At 55.2% G+C, this 19,008-nt stretch overlaps 1 protein-coding gene across 1 annotated transcript in view; it reads left to right on the forward strand.

The window, feature by feature from the left end:
* The window catches only part of ZBTB7C (zinc finger and BTB domain containing 7C), a gene marked incomplete at its 3' end in the record, with an annotated part of 103,326 nt that extends 94,292 nt beyond the window's left edge, over positions 1-9,034 (forward strand). The window contains exon 3 of the mRNA XM_080821494.1: positions 8,383-9,034. Coding sequence (XP_080677620.1) covers positions 8,383-9,034 — 652 coding nt within the window. The remainder of the gene's footprint in view (positions 1-8,382) is intronic.
* Between the last annotated feature and the right edge of the window lie 9,974 nt (positions 9,035-19,008).

The following is a 19,008-nucleotide window of genomic DNA, read 5'->3' on the forward strand; positions in this document are numbered from 1 at the left end:
ATTTGGGTTCAGAATTGATTGGGAGGGTGCTGTGGGCTCAGATGTATTCCCTGCTCTGTTTTGCTGGTCCTCATATGGGAAAACAGGGTTTGTTGGTGCTGGGTGTGGTCACTGGTGTGAGGATGACCAGGGCACTGCGACAGTGGAGAAAGTTCCGGTGGGTGGTGTTGCATCAGGGCATTTCTGTGGATCGGATGCAGACAGAGCCTGGTGGACACCTGCCCTGTGACCATGACTTACTAGGTCATGGTCCTAGACTAGGTCCTTGCCCCACACTGCCCCATTCCCTGGCGAAGAACTCCCCTTGAGACCCACACTTGTTCCAAGGGCGCTGCCACTACCCCACATCCTCTTGGAGATTTCTCTTTGGGAATTGCTGGGGGCTCGTTGTTTTGAGTTTCCTCGGTGGGGCCCAGCTTTGGCCTTTGAGGAGAGAGTGACTTTTTTTTTTTTTTTTTTTTTTTTTTTTGGAGCCAAGTTGAATAATGGCAAATCAGGGGTGGTACTTTTCCGGGAAAAAAATAAGATGAGTCTTACAAAGTAATGAGACCCACTGTCTTCGGTGGCTTCAAAACTCTGAAGTTTCCCGAGAAGGGTATCAGAAATCTGTTCAAGTGACAGTGGCAGGGGTGTCAGAGCTCTGCAGGCTCTTTGGTGACTTGAAGGACGATACTGATTGTTTCCAAGGTGGCTTTGGGCCCCCGCACAGCTGCTTCTGAGACAGATACCCCAAACAGAATCTCTTCCAGATGCTTTGAGCTGACAGTGGAGGGAGAGTCTCCAGGTGCAGAGGGGCAGGGCCCCACTTACCCCAGGGGTGCCCCCATAGTCTTCCCCACAGCCCTGACCTCAGGGCACTCTGCTCCCCTTATTGGCACACAGCAGCTAGGCCCAAAGTCCCTGGGACTCGCCTCCCCTGGGATAGCCCTCACTAACGGCCCTGCCACTTGAATCATCCCCCAGCACCCCACCACCACCACCGCCTTCTCCTAAATTTACCTTAGCCCCACAGACCAGGCTCAAACACCTGGATGACCGGCAACAAAAGCACGGGGATCATTTTGGGGAGATAAACTAAGCCACAATCCACACTCGACTACCATTCGCCCATCTCCAGCCTGTGACTCCCAGCCCAGGCCCCTGGGAGTGACTTCAAAGACAAGGACACTCTTCACAGGCCAGATCCAGCCAGGCCCCAAGTCAGTCACAACACTCCCTCCTGCAATCCGGGGTCCATGTCCCTGATTTCCCATACCTGTTCCCATCCCACAGGGCTGACTCCGGGACCCCTCTCCCCTGCAGGGGAGCCCCGGCTCTGTGGCTCCAGAGGGAGTGCACATCTCAGCATGCCACACAGTGAGCCTGCCTAGCACCCCAAGTCCCTTCCTTTGCTGGCCCTCCCCTCCGGGCCTTTCCCACACACGCAGCCTTCTGCACAGGCCGTGCCAGTCTGTGGGCCCTGCCTTCCCTTGGGAAAATGTTAAACTTGGTCAGTCACTGCAGACAGACTTCTTGCCCTCCTGACACGAGAACATTCTCCGAGTAAGCCTCCTGGTTTTGGTAGGACACTGGGTTGTAGAAGAGGGCCGCATTCCAGAACCCTCCCTCCCAGCACATTCCTGATGATCACGTAGGGGGCGTAGGGGGCGGCTGTGTCTGCAGCCTCAACAGCCCTCACCAGCCCTCACCAGCCCTCCCAGCCAGATCCGGGCCGTGAGTCTGCCCTGCCACCCTCAGTCTGGTCAGCTCCTGCTCAGCTCAGCGACCTCCATCTGGGCCCCCTGAAGCAGCTGCGTTCCTGCCTCAGTCAGCACCTCCCCTCACCCAGCTCCCACTGGACTCTGACCCTGCTGAGAAAGATCAGAGTTGTTCTTGGGGCCCCCCCTTCCCAGGAGCAGGGGCGCCCCAGAGTGGGGGGAGGTTGGACATTTTCCTGGCCTCCTCACACAAGGGACTCTGGGGACTTGATTGCGTGCCGAAGGCTGCCGCTGACCACCCTCCCTGTCACATTCTTTGGAATGGCCGGCTGGCTCGGTGCTTCCCTCCTGCCCGCTCCCGGAGCTGGCCTGCAAGGCTTCTTCTCTGAGCCCTGGCCTCTCCCTGTAGTCAAATCCCTCACAGCCCGTCCGTGGAGACCCTCCTGGTGGCTGACTTCCTGCACCACCTCCCACAACACCTTCCCTCCCTCCCCAGATGGAGGCACTTCAGCAGCCCCTTAAAACAGCTGCTGCCTCCTTGACTCAGGATTCCCAGCCTCCCTTGCAAGGCCAAACCACTCCTGGGGACCGGGCCCCCCGGAGGCTGAGGGATCTCGGACGGGCCGCCCTCGACTCCTCCTCTTAGACACTATTTTCCCTCTCTTTCCTTAAACACAGCTGAGCTTCCGCTCTCTGGTCAGGGCTCCTTTCCCTTCCCCTTGATGCCGACCCCACCTCCCATCACCCCAGGGGGTGTTGGAGCGGCCCACCCTCCTCTGGCAAAGTGGCCCTTTGGCCCAGGCTCTGAGTTACGGCCTCAGATGTCAACTTCCAGAATGGCCACACGTCATTCCTGACGGCTTCGGCAGCAGCGGTGGTGGAAGGATCGGGGAGTCCTTCCCTCAGAGCCCCCGTTCTGTCCCGAGAGCCCAGCCTGTAGCTCTCATGCTGTGGTTCTCCAAGAAGAGAGGGGCAGACCTCCCCCACCACGGCATTGTCTCTTCCTTGGCGTCAGACCCTCACCTCGGAGACTGTGCTCAATTTCAAGCAGCCCTGGGGTCTGTTGTCTTTCCGCTGATGGTTCCAGATATGAGACACCCCTGGAGCCCCAGGCAGGGCCTTGAAGGCTTCAACCAGACTATGCTTCTTTGGCCCCATGCTGTCCTCTCCCAGCTCTGGTCACCCCACAATCACATGGAGTCCTTCTCCCTGAGTCTCGCACCCTGAGCATCACTGTCTGGCCAGCTGTGACCTCCTCAGTGTCCACCAGGCCTCCTGCCACCAGCCCATAAAGGCTGCAAAACTTCACCTCTGACCCCTGCTGCCCGAGGGAGCCCCATGCCGGTTGCTACACACACCCGCAGTGGTCTGCTCTCCAGACCAGGCCAGGAGCCCGGCAGCTGCCTTTTTCCCGTATTTCTCTTTTAGCCCTCCCACTCCTGGCAGCCCTGGGGACTTATTAAGACAATGCAATGTCATTAGCAGTGGTACCAGGAAGAGGGGTTGTCTCAGACTGTCAGGTTACCAAGAAGTGTGGGCGGATGGTGCTGGGAAAGCACTGTCGGGCCTGGGAGCCCTAGCGGAGGCCGGGGACCCCGAACGAGACCCCGTGGCCCTTTCCTTCACGCGAGGGAATGAGCTCATAAGGACCGGCACAGCTTTCCCATGACGTGCCCCACTGGAAGGGGGAATGCAGATCAAGGCTTGGGTGCATGGGGCCTGGGCTGGTCCCCATCACAGTGGTGGGGAAGGGGATGGCAGACAGGGAAGTCAGGGCGAGCCAGAGTGCACTGGAATCAGGAGCCAGGGGAGCTCTGGGAACTGCTCCTGCACCAGCTGGTCATGGGTCAGTCAGCAAAGGCTCCACGAGCGCCCCCTGCACGCTCCAGGTGGTGGACCAACCATGCAGAATACAGAAGCGTCAGACAGGTTCTCATCAAAGCAGGTCGGGTAACTTCGGTGCGACAGACTGAGTGAGGCTGGAAACGCAGTGCCCGGCACTCACCAAGTGATGCTGAATGGGTGTGTGTGTGTGTGTGTGTGTGTGTGTGTGTTGGTGGGGAGAAGGGGCTCCTTGCCCCACAGTGACCTAGCTCAAGGGACGGTATTCAGGTCAGGTGCCCTGGAAGGTGAGGGCCAAGGATAAGACCTGGGTGGACACGGAAAGTTTTGTAGAGGATTGCTCTTGAATTTGACCTTGAAGGGTGGAGGTGGGGAGTTGGGAGTGGGAAACATTTCCAGCAGTGCAGTTTGCCAAAGTAAACTGAGAAAGAGGCGCAGGGAGGAGGGGGGCCGGAACGAGGGTTCATGGCTGGGGAGGAAGGAGCACACACGCTGACATCTAGGCTTAAACCTCTGGTGGGAGCCTAGAGATGGTGCACTGGTGTCCAAATACGAGATCTGCACAGAAAGGGAAGGAGACAGGATTTACCAAGCATCCATTTCATAATACGGCAGGCTCTGCACTGGAGGGAGGGACGGCTGGAAGTCTGGCTCATGCCTCCCGGTGTTCAAAGACACAGAGTTGACCAGTTCCCCAGAGCGCAGCCTGCTGAGGGACCAGCATATATGTCTAGTGGGGGGTGGGGGGGAGGGGGCACTTCTCTGGGGAGGGGAGCTAGCAAGTAGAGGGGTAATCTTTTTTTCCCAGCTTTATTCAGATATAATGGACATAGAGCATAGAAGGCCAAGGTCTACAATGTCAGGATACCACACTAATGTGTGGTAGTGCACACATTAACACACCCATCGCCTCAGATGGTTACATTTTGTGTGTGTGTGTGGCAAGAACACTTCAGATCTACTCTCCTAACAACTTCCAAGTATACAACGCAGTATTGTTAACTGTAGTCACCGAGGTTTCCCCCGAACTTACTCAGTTAGTAACTGGAAGGGTAGCTCGTAAGGGCCTTCCAAGCCGTGCCAAGGAGCCAGTTAGCACATCAGCCATCAGACAGGGGCAGCCTCGAGAGATATTTAGTGGGACCACCAGACCTCCAGTCCCAAACGGAAGGGACAAAGAGCTCAGCTCCTGAGATTCAAGCTAGAACACTTTCTGGCTAAACTTAGGCCGCCTCCTCAAACAAACCAGATCCGTGAGGAAGCAGGGGTAGAACCATCATCTGCAAAGCCAATTAGTTAGGGGAGATTCAGTGTAAACCCATTCCCCAGATGCAAACACTCACAGAACACCAGAGGTCAAAATGGTGCAGCCTAGCCCCCCATTTTAGAGGTCAGGAAACTGAGGCCTGGGGCACCTAAGGACCTGGTCCAGTTCTTGGAGCCTGCCTGCCCCCGGGCCTGCCTCTGCCAATGGGCCTGCACATTATATCCACGTGCACAGGTCGTGACAGGGATGAGGAGGAGGTGTGACCTTAGAAGGCCATTCTCTCTCTGTCCTTGCCTTCCTCATCTTGAGCATTAAGTATTTAATTGAAATCAGTATTTTCAAGGTCCCAGCAAGCGTACTGCCAATAACGCAGGTGGCCCAGCCCACTGACTCGACTGTGAATCAGAACATACTAATGCGATCCTGGTAGACCAGATGATCTCTAAATTTTTTTTCCAGGACTAACTTATCATGGGCTTTGCAGCTCTACTAACCCTCCCCACTGCTCCCAGGAAAGAAAAGTCACAGTTAGGGCCAGCCGGCTCCTGCCCAGGGCTGAGCTCCTCCCACGCCTGCCCCTGTCTTCTGGCCCCAGAGGCAGAAAGCTGGCCACAAATGCTGACTATTCTGGTCCACACTTTCTGAGGCAGCCCTGCTGGGCCACAGGCTGGGAGTCCCTGGTTGGAAAATCGACCTTTCTCAACCTCAGAATAGCTTGCAAATAAAACCCTTCCCCAGATGGCTCCCCAGGCCTCTTTGCCCCTCATGGCCGGATACCTTTGGGAAAGCCGCTTGACTTCCCTGAGCCTCAACTCGTCCTCTCAGTGAGGCAATTATTCTAGCTATGTTGAATCTAACTCATTTGAACCCAGATTCTCTCATCAGTCCTAGACAATAGTAACTGATGTCTGGCCCTTGGTTCACTTCTGCACAGAGAGGTTAAGTACCTTGCTGAAGGTCACCCAGCAACTTAGTGGTGGGTCCGCAGCAACAGCAGGGACTCCCAGACCCCCCATGGCGGCCCCGGCCCTACACCACAACTTGCCTCTGAATGAATAACAACCTTCCAGGGTCCCTGAAATGGTGTATATTCATTTCATCAGCTCATAGCAGGTGCTCAGTAAAAGGAAGCAATCGTCACCTGAGCACTTCTTACACACTTCAGTTAAGTGCTGCTGAAATGTGACTTATTTTGGATGCTCTAATGAAAAGCTTGGGAGAAGTAATGGGTATTTACATCTGAATATCTGAAGCCTTACCATTTGCACTGTCCATTACTTGAGGGTGGCCCTCCACATCAATACTATTGATTACATGTGATCATGATTTTGAAAAATATCCAGCATATCAGTTCATGGAGAGGGTTAAATAAGGGCCTATACTGAACACCCCAGAGGTGACTCCTCACCGAACCCTCCACCAGGCCCAGGGAAAGACACAAGTCCCTGGCCAGTGACCAGCAAGCTTCAGCACTTCCCTGAGAGCCTTGAAAGTGTGGAGTCCCAGGACCTGTCCCCCACGACTAAATCGGCACTTAGCTCTTGAGGTACAAATGGTACCGTGCACCCCGCTCCTGCAGTGCTGAGGAACGAGGCCCGAGTTCTAGGCTCAGCGCTGCCATTACTCCTCTGGTGACCTTGGCAAGTTCCCCTCCTGAGACCCCAGTCTGCCCTCCAGCCAAGGTGGCTCTTCAGGTGGTGCGGGGACTAGCAGGGCGGGGCTGGGGTGGGGGGCAGTTGTGGCAGTAGTTGCAACTTGTTAAGAATGCAAATCTTCTGCTCTCCCCTACCCACCCCACCTCTCAAATCAGAAGCTCTGGGAGTGGGGCCCAGCACGCTGCCCATGGAGCCCTGAAGGCCCTTCTTAGGCAGCCTCGAGTTTGAGACCCGCTGGCCCAGTTGCTTGCCAAGACTGCTTCCCGTTCAGACCCCAAATCAACGGGATGAAATGTGGGTTGTAGATACCATAAGGGCAGTAAGCTGGCTGGGGAAGGGAACATGGGATGTCACAACAGGGTGCTACACAGCCTGGGCGTGGCTGGTGAGTTGTGGCAGGAACAGGGAGTGGGGACAAGAGGAGGGTCTGGAGTGTGGAGACACCTGCCCACTTTACTTCCTCCTCCCTGCCCATCCTGCTTCCCACCCCTATCTCCATCTCTTGGGTGCCCTTCTGCCTTCCTGGGAGCACAGGTGGAAGGGGTGGCTCTATCCTCCCTGGTCCTCCTCCCCTGGTCCCTGCCAGCGTACAGGAGAATGTCTTTTCCTCTCCTGCCCCACCCCTGGGGAACCAGTCCAGAAATGAGAGCCAGTGAGACCTCTAGCGGCCAGGAGACACCAGGAGACCAGGACCGTCTCCCGCTGTCCTGGGGTTCTACAGAGCGTAGTTTAAATCTGGCCACTTTAGGGCGGATGCCTGGGCTCCTCATCTGCTCTGACCTCAAACCCGAGCCCAAAATTACAGGCAGATGCTCCACCCGAGCCACACCTGCAGGGAGGACGTGGGAGACAGGACGAGGAGCTTGTTGGCCTGCCAGGCGTGGTCGGGGAAGGCTCCAGAAGGACTGTGAGATGAGTTCTTGCAGACCACCTGACCCCACTTCAGCCAGGCTGGAAGGTTCGATTGGCCGGCTTGTACAGAGCTCAGGCTTTAGGAAGACAACCCTATGAGGTCAGTTTTCTTTTCAAGATCACCAGGAGTTGTGTTGGATCTAGTCTGACACAAACCCAGATTCTTTCTATCAGTCCTGGACAACAGGAACCGATGTCTAATGCTAAGTTCAGCTCAGTGCAGAGATGTTAAGTAACTTGCCTGCAGACATTCAGCATGTTAGTGGTGGGCCCGCAGCTGGAGCCTCCCGAGCCCAGGGGGAGCCCCACCTTCACACATACCCTCCCTCTGAATAACAGATTTTTAAATCCTGAAAAGCTTTGCCCTAGATTAGGCTACATTCTTGTCGCACCTGGTTCTTTTGTAAACCCTGGGATTCTCGGCAGACAAAGAGGAGAGCCCATGACTCAGGATAAGAAACCACAGTGTGTTTGTTCAAGTGTGGAGACTTGAACAAGGTGTGCTCGGCTTCCTTGGCCTCCCAGATTAGTGCTGAGGACAGACAGATCTCAACAGTCCCCGGGGCCCATGGTGGCTCTAGGCAAAAGCTCAGGACCAACAGGAGGGAAGACTGTCACCTGGAGATAATGGGCATGAAAATAAGGTGCAACCCAGTATCGGAGGTTGTCACACCTTGCAGGGACGAAGGACAGACTGCTGACCTGTGGGGAGAAGTGTGCCCAGAAGGCCCATTTCCAGGCTGAGACAGGCCTCTGACGGAGAGGCTCTTGAAGATTCTGAGCCTAGGAGTAAAGGGAGTTGGGGGAGTGAAGCCCTCTAATCCCCGTGAGTAGCCACACCTGTTTGGAGCGAGGCAGGGGATGCGAGGAAGTCCCAGCACGGGCCCCCTTTCTGGATCTGGGTACCACAGCAGGGGCGGGCTTTGGCAGGTTCTGGAGGAAGGGGGCAGCGGCGTAGGGGTGGCTCGCGGCGTGGGGCGCGGGGACTGACGCCCGCTCTGCGTTGCAGGCAGGACAAGCTGAAGATCCACATGCGGAAGCACACGGGGGAGCGGCCCTACCTGTGCATCCACTGCAACGCCAAGTTCGTGCACAACTACGACCTCAAGAACCACATGCGCATCCACACGGGCGTGCGGCCCTACCAGTGCGAGTTCTGCTACAAGAGCTTCACGCGCTCCGACCACCTGCACCGCCACATCAAGCGCCAGAGTTGCCGCATGGCCCGGCCCCGGCGCGGCCGCAAGCCCGCCGCCTGGAGGGCCGCCAGCCTGCTCTTCGGGCCCAGCGGCCCGGCGCCCGACAAGGCGGCCTTCGTGATGCCGCCCGCGCTGGGCGAGGTGAGCGGCCACCTGGGCGGGGCGGCCGTGTGCCTCCCGGGCCCCAGCCCCGCCAAGCACTTCCTGGCGGCGCCCAAGGGCGCGCTGAGCCTGCAGGAGCTCGAGCGGCAGTTCGAGGAGACGCAGATGAAGCTGTTCGGGCGCGCGCAGCTGGAGGCCGAGAGGGACGCGGGGGGCCTGCTGGCCTTCGCGCTGGCGGAGAACGTGGCGGCCGCGCGGCCCTACTTCCCGCTGCCTGACCCGTGGGCCGCGGGCCTGGCCGGCCTCCCGGGGCTCGCGGGCCTCAACCACGTGGCCTCCATGTCTGAAGCCAACAACTAGGCTGGTCCTCGTCCACTCTCCCACCCCGTCCCGCGGCCCTGCCCCCTCTCCTGCCAGGCTCCCCCTGCGCTGTCCGGTGGGTCTGAACTTCATCTTTGAAATCACAAAGGAAACAAGAAAATATATTATCAGCAACAGTGGTACTTTCCAGGCCTCCTGGGGCCTCCTGCCTCCCTTTCGAAGGTGTCTGAGATGGACATCTCTTCCCGAAGGGCCTGGCGCCCGGGGCCTGGCCTCCACCTGTCTCTCGCTTTGGCTGTCACCCACAAACTCACAGGGGCCTGTACCACAGAGGAGGCCGCACCCCGGGTGCCCAGGGGCACTTTGGAGCTCTGTGGGGCTAGGTGGAGGGAGGGAGCTTGGCCAGAGGCAGACAGGATGGAGCAGGGCTGAGGCCTACCCTAAGGGCACACGTCCTCGCCTCCCCACAGTCCTGTGGCAGAGTCTCTATGACCGGCTCTGCTGGGTCATGTTTCTAGTCTCCGGCCATCCTGGGATCCTTATGGGAAATGCCCTGTTGTCGGGGAGGGCTCCTGGAAGCTGGGCCTATTTTTCCCCTCAGTGCCCTGTAACCTCGGACAGGTCAGTCCCCTCTACCCTGGTACGGAGGGGGGCCGCTAATTTAGTTTCCCCTCTGAAACCCACCCACCCACCCACCCACATATACACATCTGCACAGCTGTCCCTTACAAAGCATTCTGGAGAAGGTGGGAGCTTTGCACTCCTAAAGTCCTCTTGAAAACACCTATCCTACTGGATCTGGCTTAATCATGTTCACCTCTGTATTAGCACGGGTGAGAAATGTGGCCACACTAGGCAGGAGTGACAGAGAAGAGCTGCAGTGTGGCTTGTCCACAGGCAGCTCTGGGGAACTCCAGGTACTCCCCGCCTCTCCGGGCAGGTAGGCCACTGTGTCAGGGCCCCTGGGATGGCTTTTTAAGCATTTACCCCACCTCCACCCCCCACCCCCAAGGGCTGTACGAAGTCTCTTGGTACTCCTGGGGCCAATACAGAAGGGATGGGGGCCCCTTGTAACACCTGGTGGCTGCCCCCCCCCCCCCGCCCCATACCCTGATTCCTGGAAACAGACAAAACACCTGGTTACCTGGGGTTTGTGTTTATTGTCCCTTGGGGTTTTGGGATCGCTGGGGATTGCCTTCGGCTGTATTTGTGCACCCTCCACCTCTCCCTCATCCCTCGGGGCGGGGGGCGGGGGGGAGCTGGGGTGTTTGGCTTCCCTCAGGGGCAGGAGGCAGAGTCTTGGCTCCAGTATGGATTTGAAGGGCTCTGGGCATTAGGGTTGCCCGCATGCTCTCCCCGGTTCCTGAGTTTGTAGCAGGTTTGGAGGAGGGAGACCGCTTTGCCGGCCCCGCGCCTTCCTGTTCTTCTCCCCGCTTTCCTGCCCCTGCCCCCCCTTCTCTTGCTGAGTTGGCCTGTGTTTCTCAGCAGCCCCGACAGTGGGAGTGTCATCCGCACCGATTATCCAGGGCCAGTGCCCCCAGTCCAGGAGCCGTGGGCACAAGAGACTTCGGCTCTTCCTATCGCCTTGGCTTCTTCCTGAGCAAACAGGAAAACAAAAAACAAAAAACAACAAAAAGGCCAGAGAAGACCACAGACTCTGTTCCCCTCACAGCTCCCCAGAAGAGAACCCTGACTCCGCACTCCCCCGATGCCATTCCAATCAGAGGGAACTGCTTGGGACACCCTTCTGTCTTCAGATGCCATCGTTCTGGGCAGCCGCCTCTTAGATTCCCACCTCCATTTCTGACACTCGCTTCTGGAACCCATCCGCCAACATCCCCACGTTCCCCCCATCAGCCAAGGGATTGGGGCTGACCCAGACTTTAGAAAACAAGAAAAAATGAACAAATTGAAATCCAGTGGTGTTGGGGCTTTTGTTTTTATTTTGTAAAGGTAATGACTTCTTATAAACTCAATTTTTCAGACGACTTGTTACTTCTTTGTTTTCTCTCCGCTGCAGTTTGGAGTCGTACATTGTAAAATATCCAAAGATCTTGAGTACTGTATGATGGAGAAGAACTTGACGCAAATGGGTTGGGGGGGGCAGGGGTGCTTGCGTTTTGTTTCTTTTCTTTGTTTCTCTTCCCTTTTTTCTTTTCCTTTTCTTTTTTTTCCTTTGGTGTTTCAATTTCCCTGTCTGTCTGTGGGAAAACTTTGGAATTTTTCCTATTTATAACTTTTTTTTTATGTGATTGCTTTATGTAAAATGACACAACAGAGTTTGCCTTAGTGATTCAAAGGACAATCTTCCATAACTTTGGTCGCACGCTGCACCCCGCCGAGAAAAACTCTCAGCTAATTTTCTGGCCTATTTATTAAACAGTATTAATTGACTTGATTAAATTATTGAGAGTTGCACTTCTGTGAGAGGTGACCAGCAACAAGCCAATGGCTAGGGGTTCACCGCAAAAAAGGATCTGATGACTGGGTGTCACAGGGTTACGATAACGTCAAAGACGTCTTTGCAAAAACCACAAACCTTTGAGCCTTCACTAGTCACTTGAAGGACAGTGTCATGAGGAATAGAAAGCAAGGCTTATTCAGTCTCCTGGTTCGGATTGACTTCCTCGTTCCAGGGCTCATTTTAGGTGGCCGGGGTGGTACCATGGTGGGAAGGCCAGAGCTTAACTTCCTCAGCATCTCGTACCTTTCAGGTGTGGGAGGCACTGTGCTATCACAAGCTTTGGGGCATCCGTGAGCTCCAGTGCAACATGTGTGTGTGCGTGTGTGTGCACGTGCGTGTGTGCAGGGACAGCCTGTGGTGTGTGAGCTCGCGAAAGTCACGGAGTGCTGACCCTTTTGTCACCGCCAGTCCTCTGAGCTCCCCACCAAGGCATCCATGGTGGCCCCCGTTGGTCTAGCTCTGTCCTTACCCTCTCTCCTTTCCTGGCAATGGAGCTGGACTTCTCTTCCCTTCTCACCGAACCTCTTTCCCAAGCAGGGAACACGAGCTCCTGAAAGAGGTAAGGATTGCCATCGAACGGAGTCATCTCTACTCAGAACCCAGAGCACAAACTCTCTGAGTAAAACTGTTCTTTGAGCTGTGCTTTCTGGGTAACCCAGGGTTCCCCAGAGCCCCTTTTTCTGTTTGCAATCCCCTTTCTTGCCATGGTCAGCATTCTTTTTTTCTTTTCTTCTCTCTTTTTTTAAGATTTTATGTATTTATTTGTCAGAGAGAGAGAGAAAGGGCATAAGCAGGGGGAGCAGCAGGCAGAGGGAAAGGGAAAAGCAGGCTCCCCACGGAGCAGAGAGCCCAACACGGGACTCGATCGCAGGACCCTGGGATCCTGACCTGAGCTGAAGGCAGACGCTTAACCAACTGAGCCACCCCAGGCATCCCATGGCCAGTATTCTTATAAAGCAAATGCAGCATTTCTCCATGCAGAGGAAAGAACAAATGTGGGTTTCCAGCTCCTCCGGCACTGGTCCTCACGCGACTGTAGTAACAAAAGGGAACAATTACACCAGAGCATCTCCGAGTTTTCCACCCAAATGCCCTTCAATAGTGGGGGGTTAGTCAATCAAGGAATGGGGATTGAACTCTTAAAAAAATTGCCTGAAATATCCCTCCCATAGTATAAAATTCTGCAGTTGGAGGTTGTGGCTTTGAAATTCACATACCGACATTCTACCACATAATGTATATGCATTTGTCTTAATATAAAAATATCATCTTGGACTACTTGCGAGTTACATTACTTGTCTTCTGTCCCCTCCCCCCAAAATCTTCTAGTTAAGTCAGAACGTTCCCCAGCTACCCTGCAGACCATTGAGAGGCCCAAGCTCATGGCTGAGGGCTTTGGGGAGTCAGCACAACCCAGTGCAAGAAATACGAGGCCATGGATTCAAGATTTCACTCAGATCAGGCATCCTGGGCTCACTGGGTCCTCAGTCTGGGAGTCGATGTCCACCGAAGGCTGCAGGAAAACATGGAGGAGGGGTAGGGAATAGGTCCAATACACCTTGACCCCTGGGGACTCCTAAACTCATGTGGGTAAAATCTCTACTAGTCCTGGCCGGTGGGTATACCATGGAGACTTGCCAGGCATGACCTAGTCCCTCGGGTCCCAAGGTGCCAAGGAAGTTGGGGTGCTGACAACAAAGGGACCTCCAGGACAGAGAGGAGGGAAAGGTTGGAGGAGACCACTGAGGACAGAGAACCATGTGCATCTTAACCTGGAGAGGAACGCTTAACGGATATACGTATATAGACCTTGGAATTTCTAAAGCTCTGTCAGGTAGAGGGAAGATTTTACCCAAAGTCTGGCCAACTCCAACCAATAAGAGAGAGATTCCAGGAGGTAGCTGGATGTCCGAACAAAGGAAGGTAGCTTCTAACACGTACGGTGGTCCTAAAGAGGAGTGGGGTCCCTTGTGAGGCAGGGAGCTCTCAGTCAGCGGAAGGGTTCAACACAGCCTTTCAAGAATGCCGGAGATGAGAGTCCTCTACAGAAGGAGGTCTGTCCTTTGGGTCCCCTCCATCTGACTCGTGAAAGGATGAATACATATCCTCAGGTGACCGTGGAAGAAGGACTGTGCCAGGAAGAGGGGGTGACAAGTGAAAAAGATGTGATGGGACAAGTTCACAAAACCCAGCTTGGTGGCTCAGGGCCACCTACCCTCTCCCCACCCCCACTCCTTGTCCTGTGACCTGTAGCAACTTGGGGCCAGAGAAACAGGACTGTGTCGAAGAGGCCCTGACGTATTTTGAGACCCTGATTATGTGACAGAGGAGTAAGGGACCAACGGGAATGAAGAGAGTCTCTCCCCTTAGGCCTTTCTCTGCCCCCAGGGCCTGCCTTTACAGGACAAAAGTCTCCATTTGTAGGGCTGCAGAGGCCCAGGCCACGTCCTGGTGGACCTCTTCCGGGACCCCATTCCTCCGTCCTGGGACCTTGCCAGCTCTTCCTCCCTGAGGGCCTTCTGAGCTTACCGCAGAGTGGACGGGCGGGTATTTCCAGAAACACACCCAACTGCACGCTCCCCTGTGTGCACTTTCCCTTCCGAAAGCCACATGAAGTTAGGGCTCCGTGAGGGAAAGAGAAAGAACAGGGCCTCATGGCCACAGGCCCCCTCATGGGAAAAGTCTGTCACTCTTCAGGAGTGGAGGGTCAGGAGGTCCTATAGGACGCAAGATGCCCCCTGCCTACAAAAAGTCAGAGGCCCCTCCAGCGACCTGAGGTAAATTCTAGACTCGAAGATGTTTACATCCAGTGACCCACTCCCCAACACGTCACCCCCCATGTCACCCTCCCCCCCTTCTCCTGGTGCCCCTTCCTACCCCAGCTGCCCTTCAGAATGTGGCCACTCTGTCTTCTCTCGCCTCCCCTCTGTTTACACCCAGATAGGAGCCACCAAAGGGGAACATGACTCACAGGCTCCCTCTCCCGGCCTCCGCAGACCCCTGGTCCTCATTCAGGGTGGAGAGGAAGGCCCCAGAGCGAAGCCACACCAGGCCTCGAGCAGCCAACAAGGGTGGCTGATTTGCATGGACAGCCTGGAAATCACCCTAGCAGGCAGTTACCAGTCTGTCTGGACCTCCCCCTGTCCCACCTCTCCCCTACCCTGCCGAGGGGTGCAGGAGTGGAGGGGGATGCGGGAAGCCCGCAAACAGCCTCTTTCCCTCTTTTCAGCTCTAAAGCCCTGAAAACTGAGTCAAACATGCATTTCCAACAAGTGATGGGGAGAGGATTCCCTGGGGAGGCTTTGCTCATTTTTCCCTCCTTACCACATCCTGGGCAGGGGCTGTTGTGACCTTGAGGAACAGAGCCCACAGGGCTTAAACCCAAAACTCCGGGCCCCGAAATGGACTGACAAATAAGGACAAAACATCTCAAATCTGGACAATCCCGGGAAGCCTGGAAACTGATGACTCGATCTGCAGCCAGACATATACCCGCGCGTACACAAACACACACACACACACACACACACACACAGGCTCATCAGACAAGTGATACACGGGTTGATGTCATCCCTCCTCGTAACAATAGGAGATACGGCAGCGGCAGTGCGTAGATGAGACCCAGCACGGCCGCTTTCCCCACAAGCCTCCCTGCCGGAATATTCATAATGCACTCTCTCATCTTTATCCTCATGATTCCTCTGTTTAACCATGAACTTTGACCCTGACAACACATGCAAAAGAATAAACAAAGAGGTTTCTGGAAAAAGGAAGGAAGACAGAGTGAATCAGACCCTTTCCCGTGTTCCTCTAGAAATTAATACGTTAAGTGCAAACCCTCTGAGTAACATGAAGGGCTTTGTGTTTTCTCAGAGGACTCCTAACATCCATTGCTCAACTGGGTTTTAACCCAGGAGGCACATATCCTCATCCCTATCTGTATCAGTTGAGATTCTTAGTCAAACAGCAGAGCCCACCCAGGCAGCTTAAGTAGAAAAGGCATTTATTAAATGAAATGAGTCTCTTCCAGAATCTCCCCCAGGGCCAAAGTGTCAGGCATGCCGAGTCCCCAAGATCAGTTGTGCAGGTTGTGTACTGCACAACACCGCCACTTTTGAAGAGGCACTATTCACACCCTAGACAGATCTGTGTATTTGTTGTAAGAGACACTAGATTTGTATATCATAGCCAGTTTCCAGCAGATGGCAGTAAAGTGTACAGAAGGGGGTGCCACGGTCAAATTTGCACCCAGCCCATGGCCTGGAGGCCAGGAAGCCAGAACAACTCTGAGCCACCCGGTGCCATACTGCCACCCGGTGCCATACTGCTCCGGCAGAGTTGAGTTCTGCGGCTGCCTAGGCAGAGACCCCACAGATCCCCCTGCTGATGCTGGTCCCAAGACACCGGAGCTCCCCCCTGTGGCCCACTCTCCACCACCATCCTCCCAGAAAAAACAGATCCCACACACCCGGACTTCCTCACCTTGCTCTCTGGTAGTGGTGCGTCTGATGGCTAGAGGTCAAGGCCTCATTGCAGGCTGTCCGGGAAAAGTCAGCCTCTGGTTTCCACCTTGAAAAGAAAGGATTCGTGATGCGAATTCTCCAAACAGGAAAATAGTTTCAATAATGTGGTGTGGGCCCAAAACAGATCACATACCCGAGCAGTGTTCTGCAGACAAGGGACAGGCTCGAAGCCCAAAGTGGTCACATGGTGAGGACAGGGCGACAGGCATGCGAGCTCCAGCCGAGCCAGGGCTAGAGCCCAGACGTGCTGACTCCCGGCCACGGTGCCACGCCGTCCCTTCAGAAGCTGAGGCCCACAATGAGCGAAGGACCACCCAGAACAGAAGTCAATTTAGACAAAGCTGCTGGCTGGTCTCCTCCTGATGCCTCTGTGCCCAGCAGCTCTGGTCAATCCTCATTCAGAGCTTCCCCAGCCCCAGGCCTGTGGGACACATGAGTCTGCCATCACAGATAGCACACTTTGCCAGCCCGGGTCCTCTTTGTCCCCACTCTTCCTTCCTAGGGGGACCCAGAACTTGACCCCACATTCCTCTGCCAGTGCTGACATTCAGCCCTGTGCTCAGCCTCCCTTCTCAAAATGGGATTTTCTAATTTAATAGGCATGGTAGAGTCTCAGTGTGAGTTTTAATGAAAATGGCTTTTTATTTTGCCATTTCAACATCATTCCATGGGAATGGCATTCTGAAATGCAGAAATGCATTTCCATTTCCTAATGGCTGGGATTTCCCCACATAGGTGGGCCTTTGTGGGGTGGGGGTGGGATAACTGTTAGGGGGAGGAGGGGGGGTCTAGTAAGAAAGAATGGGGCAAAAAATGTGTCACTGTCGGGCATATAGGGGCTCAAGGACCTGGCTTCCTCCTCCAGACAGAGCCACTAGTGGCTGCAGAGGATCTCGAAGTCTCCCTCCCAGTCTGCACTCAGCCCAGCCTCAGCCCTTGGGGGTGCGGGTGTCCTGACCCAGAGCTTCTGTCTACACTGGAGTCCCCATGTCACTGAGCACCCTGGCTCGGCACAGCAGAGGACGAGGTGACATGGACCCAAAGGGCTCTCACGGGGCTGGAGCAGGATCGTGCAACACCGGCCCCGCCGGCCATGTAGTAGGTGCTCAGTCAACATCGGCTTCCTGTCATCTTTCCTCTCTGCTTCCTCAATAACATTTAAAATGATTATGCTTCCTTACGTTCTTTACCGTTTTCCTTTCGTTTTGCTTTTCTTCCTCCAGTGGGAAAGGAAGAGGGGAAGGGGCGAGGAAGGGAAGGAGGGAGGGAGGGGTGAGCACACATGACTTACCCCCCTGATTATCTGAGTTGTTTTGGATAATCTGATGACGGGGCATCATCCATGGCCAGGTCCCGTGGGCAAGCTGCAAGAAGCAAATGACAAGGACGTCCTCTTTTCAAATCCGAATGTAGAGCTGGTAATTTTCTCAGGGTTTGCCTGGCATGTGCAGCTGCTGGAAGACAACCAGGGAGGCCGTTCAGCGGCAGGACCTTGATGACATGTGGCCAAGCCTCCTCTCCAGATGGTGCCCAGTGACAGCCCAACCTCCCTTGCCACCCACCCCGCCGGGCACAACAGGACCCTCTCTGGGGCTAACAGTGGCCGCCACACCCATGCCGGGTAGGGAGGCCAGCAGAGGCTGCCGGGCCTGTCCGACATGCCAGGAAAGGAGCCATGAGTTCAGAATTGGAGCCTAAAAGTGGGGCTTGAGAAGTTGGGAATGGTTGTCAGTACAGCCCTTCGGCCTGGCAACCAGGCCCCGGCCCTGGGCTCCCCATGAGCCTAGAACGTAAGGAGCCTGAACCCTTTCCAGACGGCACATGCTCAGAGGGCCTGGGACCCCTCAACTCACCACCTCCACAACTTCAAGCCTGCTTCCAGGGCTCGAGCAGACCTCCCGCAGGACTTCCTGAGAGCAGATTGCCGCAGGAGGTTCCCCCCAAGCCCACCCACAAGCTGAAGGATGAGCAGAGGTGGCTGTTTGTTGGGGAGGAGGGACAGAACTTAGACCAGTAGTTTGCAGTGTTCACAAGCGACACCTCTCCGCACTGGGGATGGAGAAGCAGGGAGAGGTGGGCGGGGAGGAGGGGGTGTGGCTGTGGGCTGAAAGACGGCTTTGCCCCCCGGAACTTCAAGGATCCGGAGGACTCGTGAATCCAGCTTTCTAGATCTTTCTGAAGGTACGCTCTTCAAGATAGAGACTAGAACGCAGTTTAATTAATAATTTGTTACCTTGATTTATATGTTTAGACATATGACATGGGGACCTCTACTCATCTCCTCACCCAGGCCCTGCGAATGCTGGGGGAAGACCAAGGAAAGCCATCGTGGTCTATGAAGAAAGGGCACAGGGCAGGGGGAGTCTGTCTGCACCGACTTTCCATGGAGTCACCTGCATTTCATGGAGGGAGACAGACACAGTAGCGTGCCAGTGAGAGGGGGCTCCTTGTCCCCCAGCCCCTGCCCCTCACCCCACTTTGCTGGGTCTTTCTTCCCCGACTCCACATTCTGAGAAGATCCTGTGCATTTTCTGGTCACATTCAGACATAAGAAAAGTCATTTTCCGTGATGTAAACAGGCCAGCCCAAACCAACAGCAAAACTTCCATCCGTCTCCCATCGCTGCAGCCCTCCTACGCCGCCCTCCGCTCAGGCTCCTCTAGGGGGACAGGAACAGTGACTCCCTGTAACAAAGTGTCACACACTGGGTGGCTTACAAACCACAGGAATTTATGCCTCAGGGTTGTGGGGGGTGGAGGTCTAAGTCAGGGTGCCCGCACAGGATGGTTCTTCTGTGGTGTGGGTGACCATCTCCTTGTGTCCTGGGAGGACAGAGAGCAGGGAGAGGAAGAAGCTTCCTTGTGACTCTTCTAACAGCATGAATCCCATCATGAGGCCCCATCCTCATGACCCCATCTCATCCTACTTACCTCAAAGGCTGCATCTCCTAATGGCATCCCATGGTGGGGGAGGGGGTGTTTCAACATATGAATCTAAGGAAGACACAAGCACTCAGCCCCCCCAGT

This window comes from Martes martes (genome assembly GCF_963455335.1).
Source record: "Martes martes genome assembly, chromosome: 13".
Classification (NCBI taxonomy): Eukaryota; Metazoa; Chordata; class Mammalia; order Carnivora; family Mustelidae; genus Martes; species Martes martes.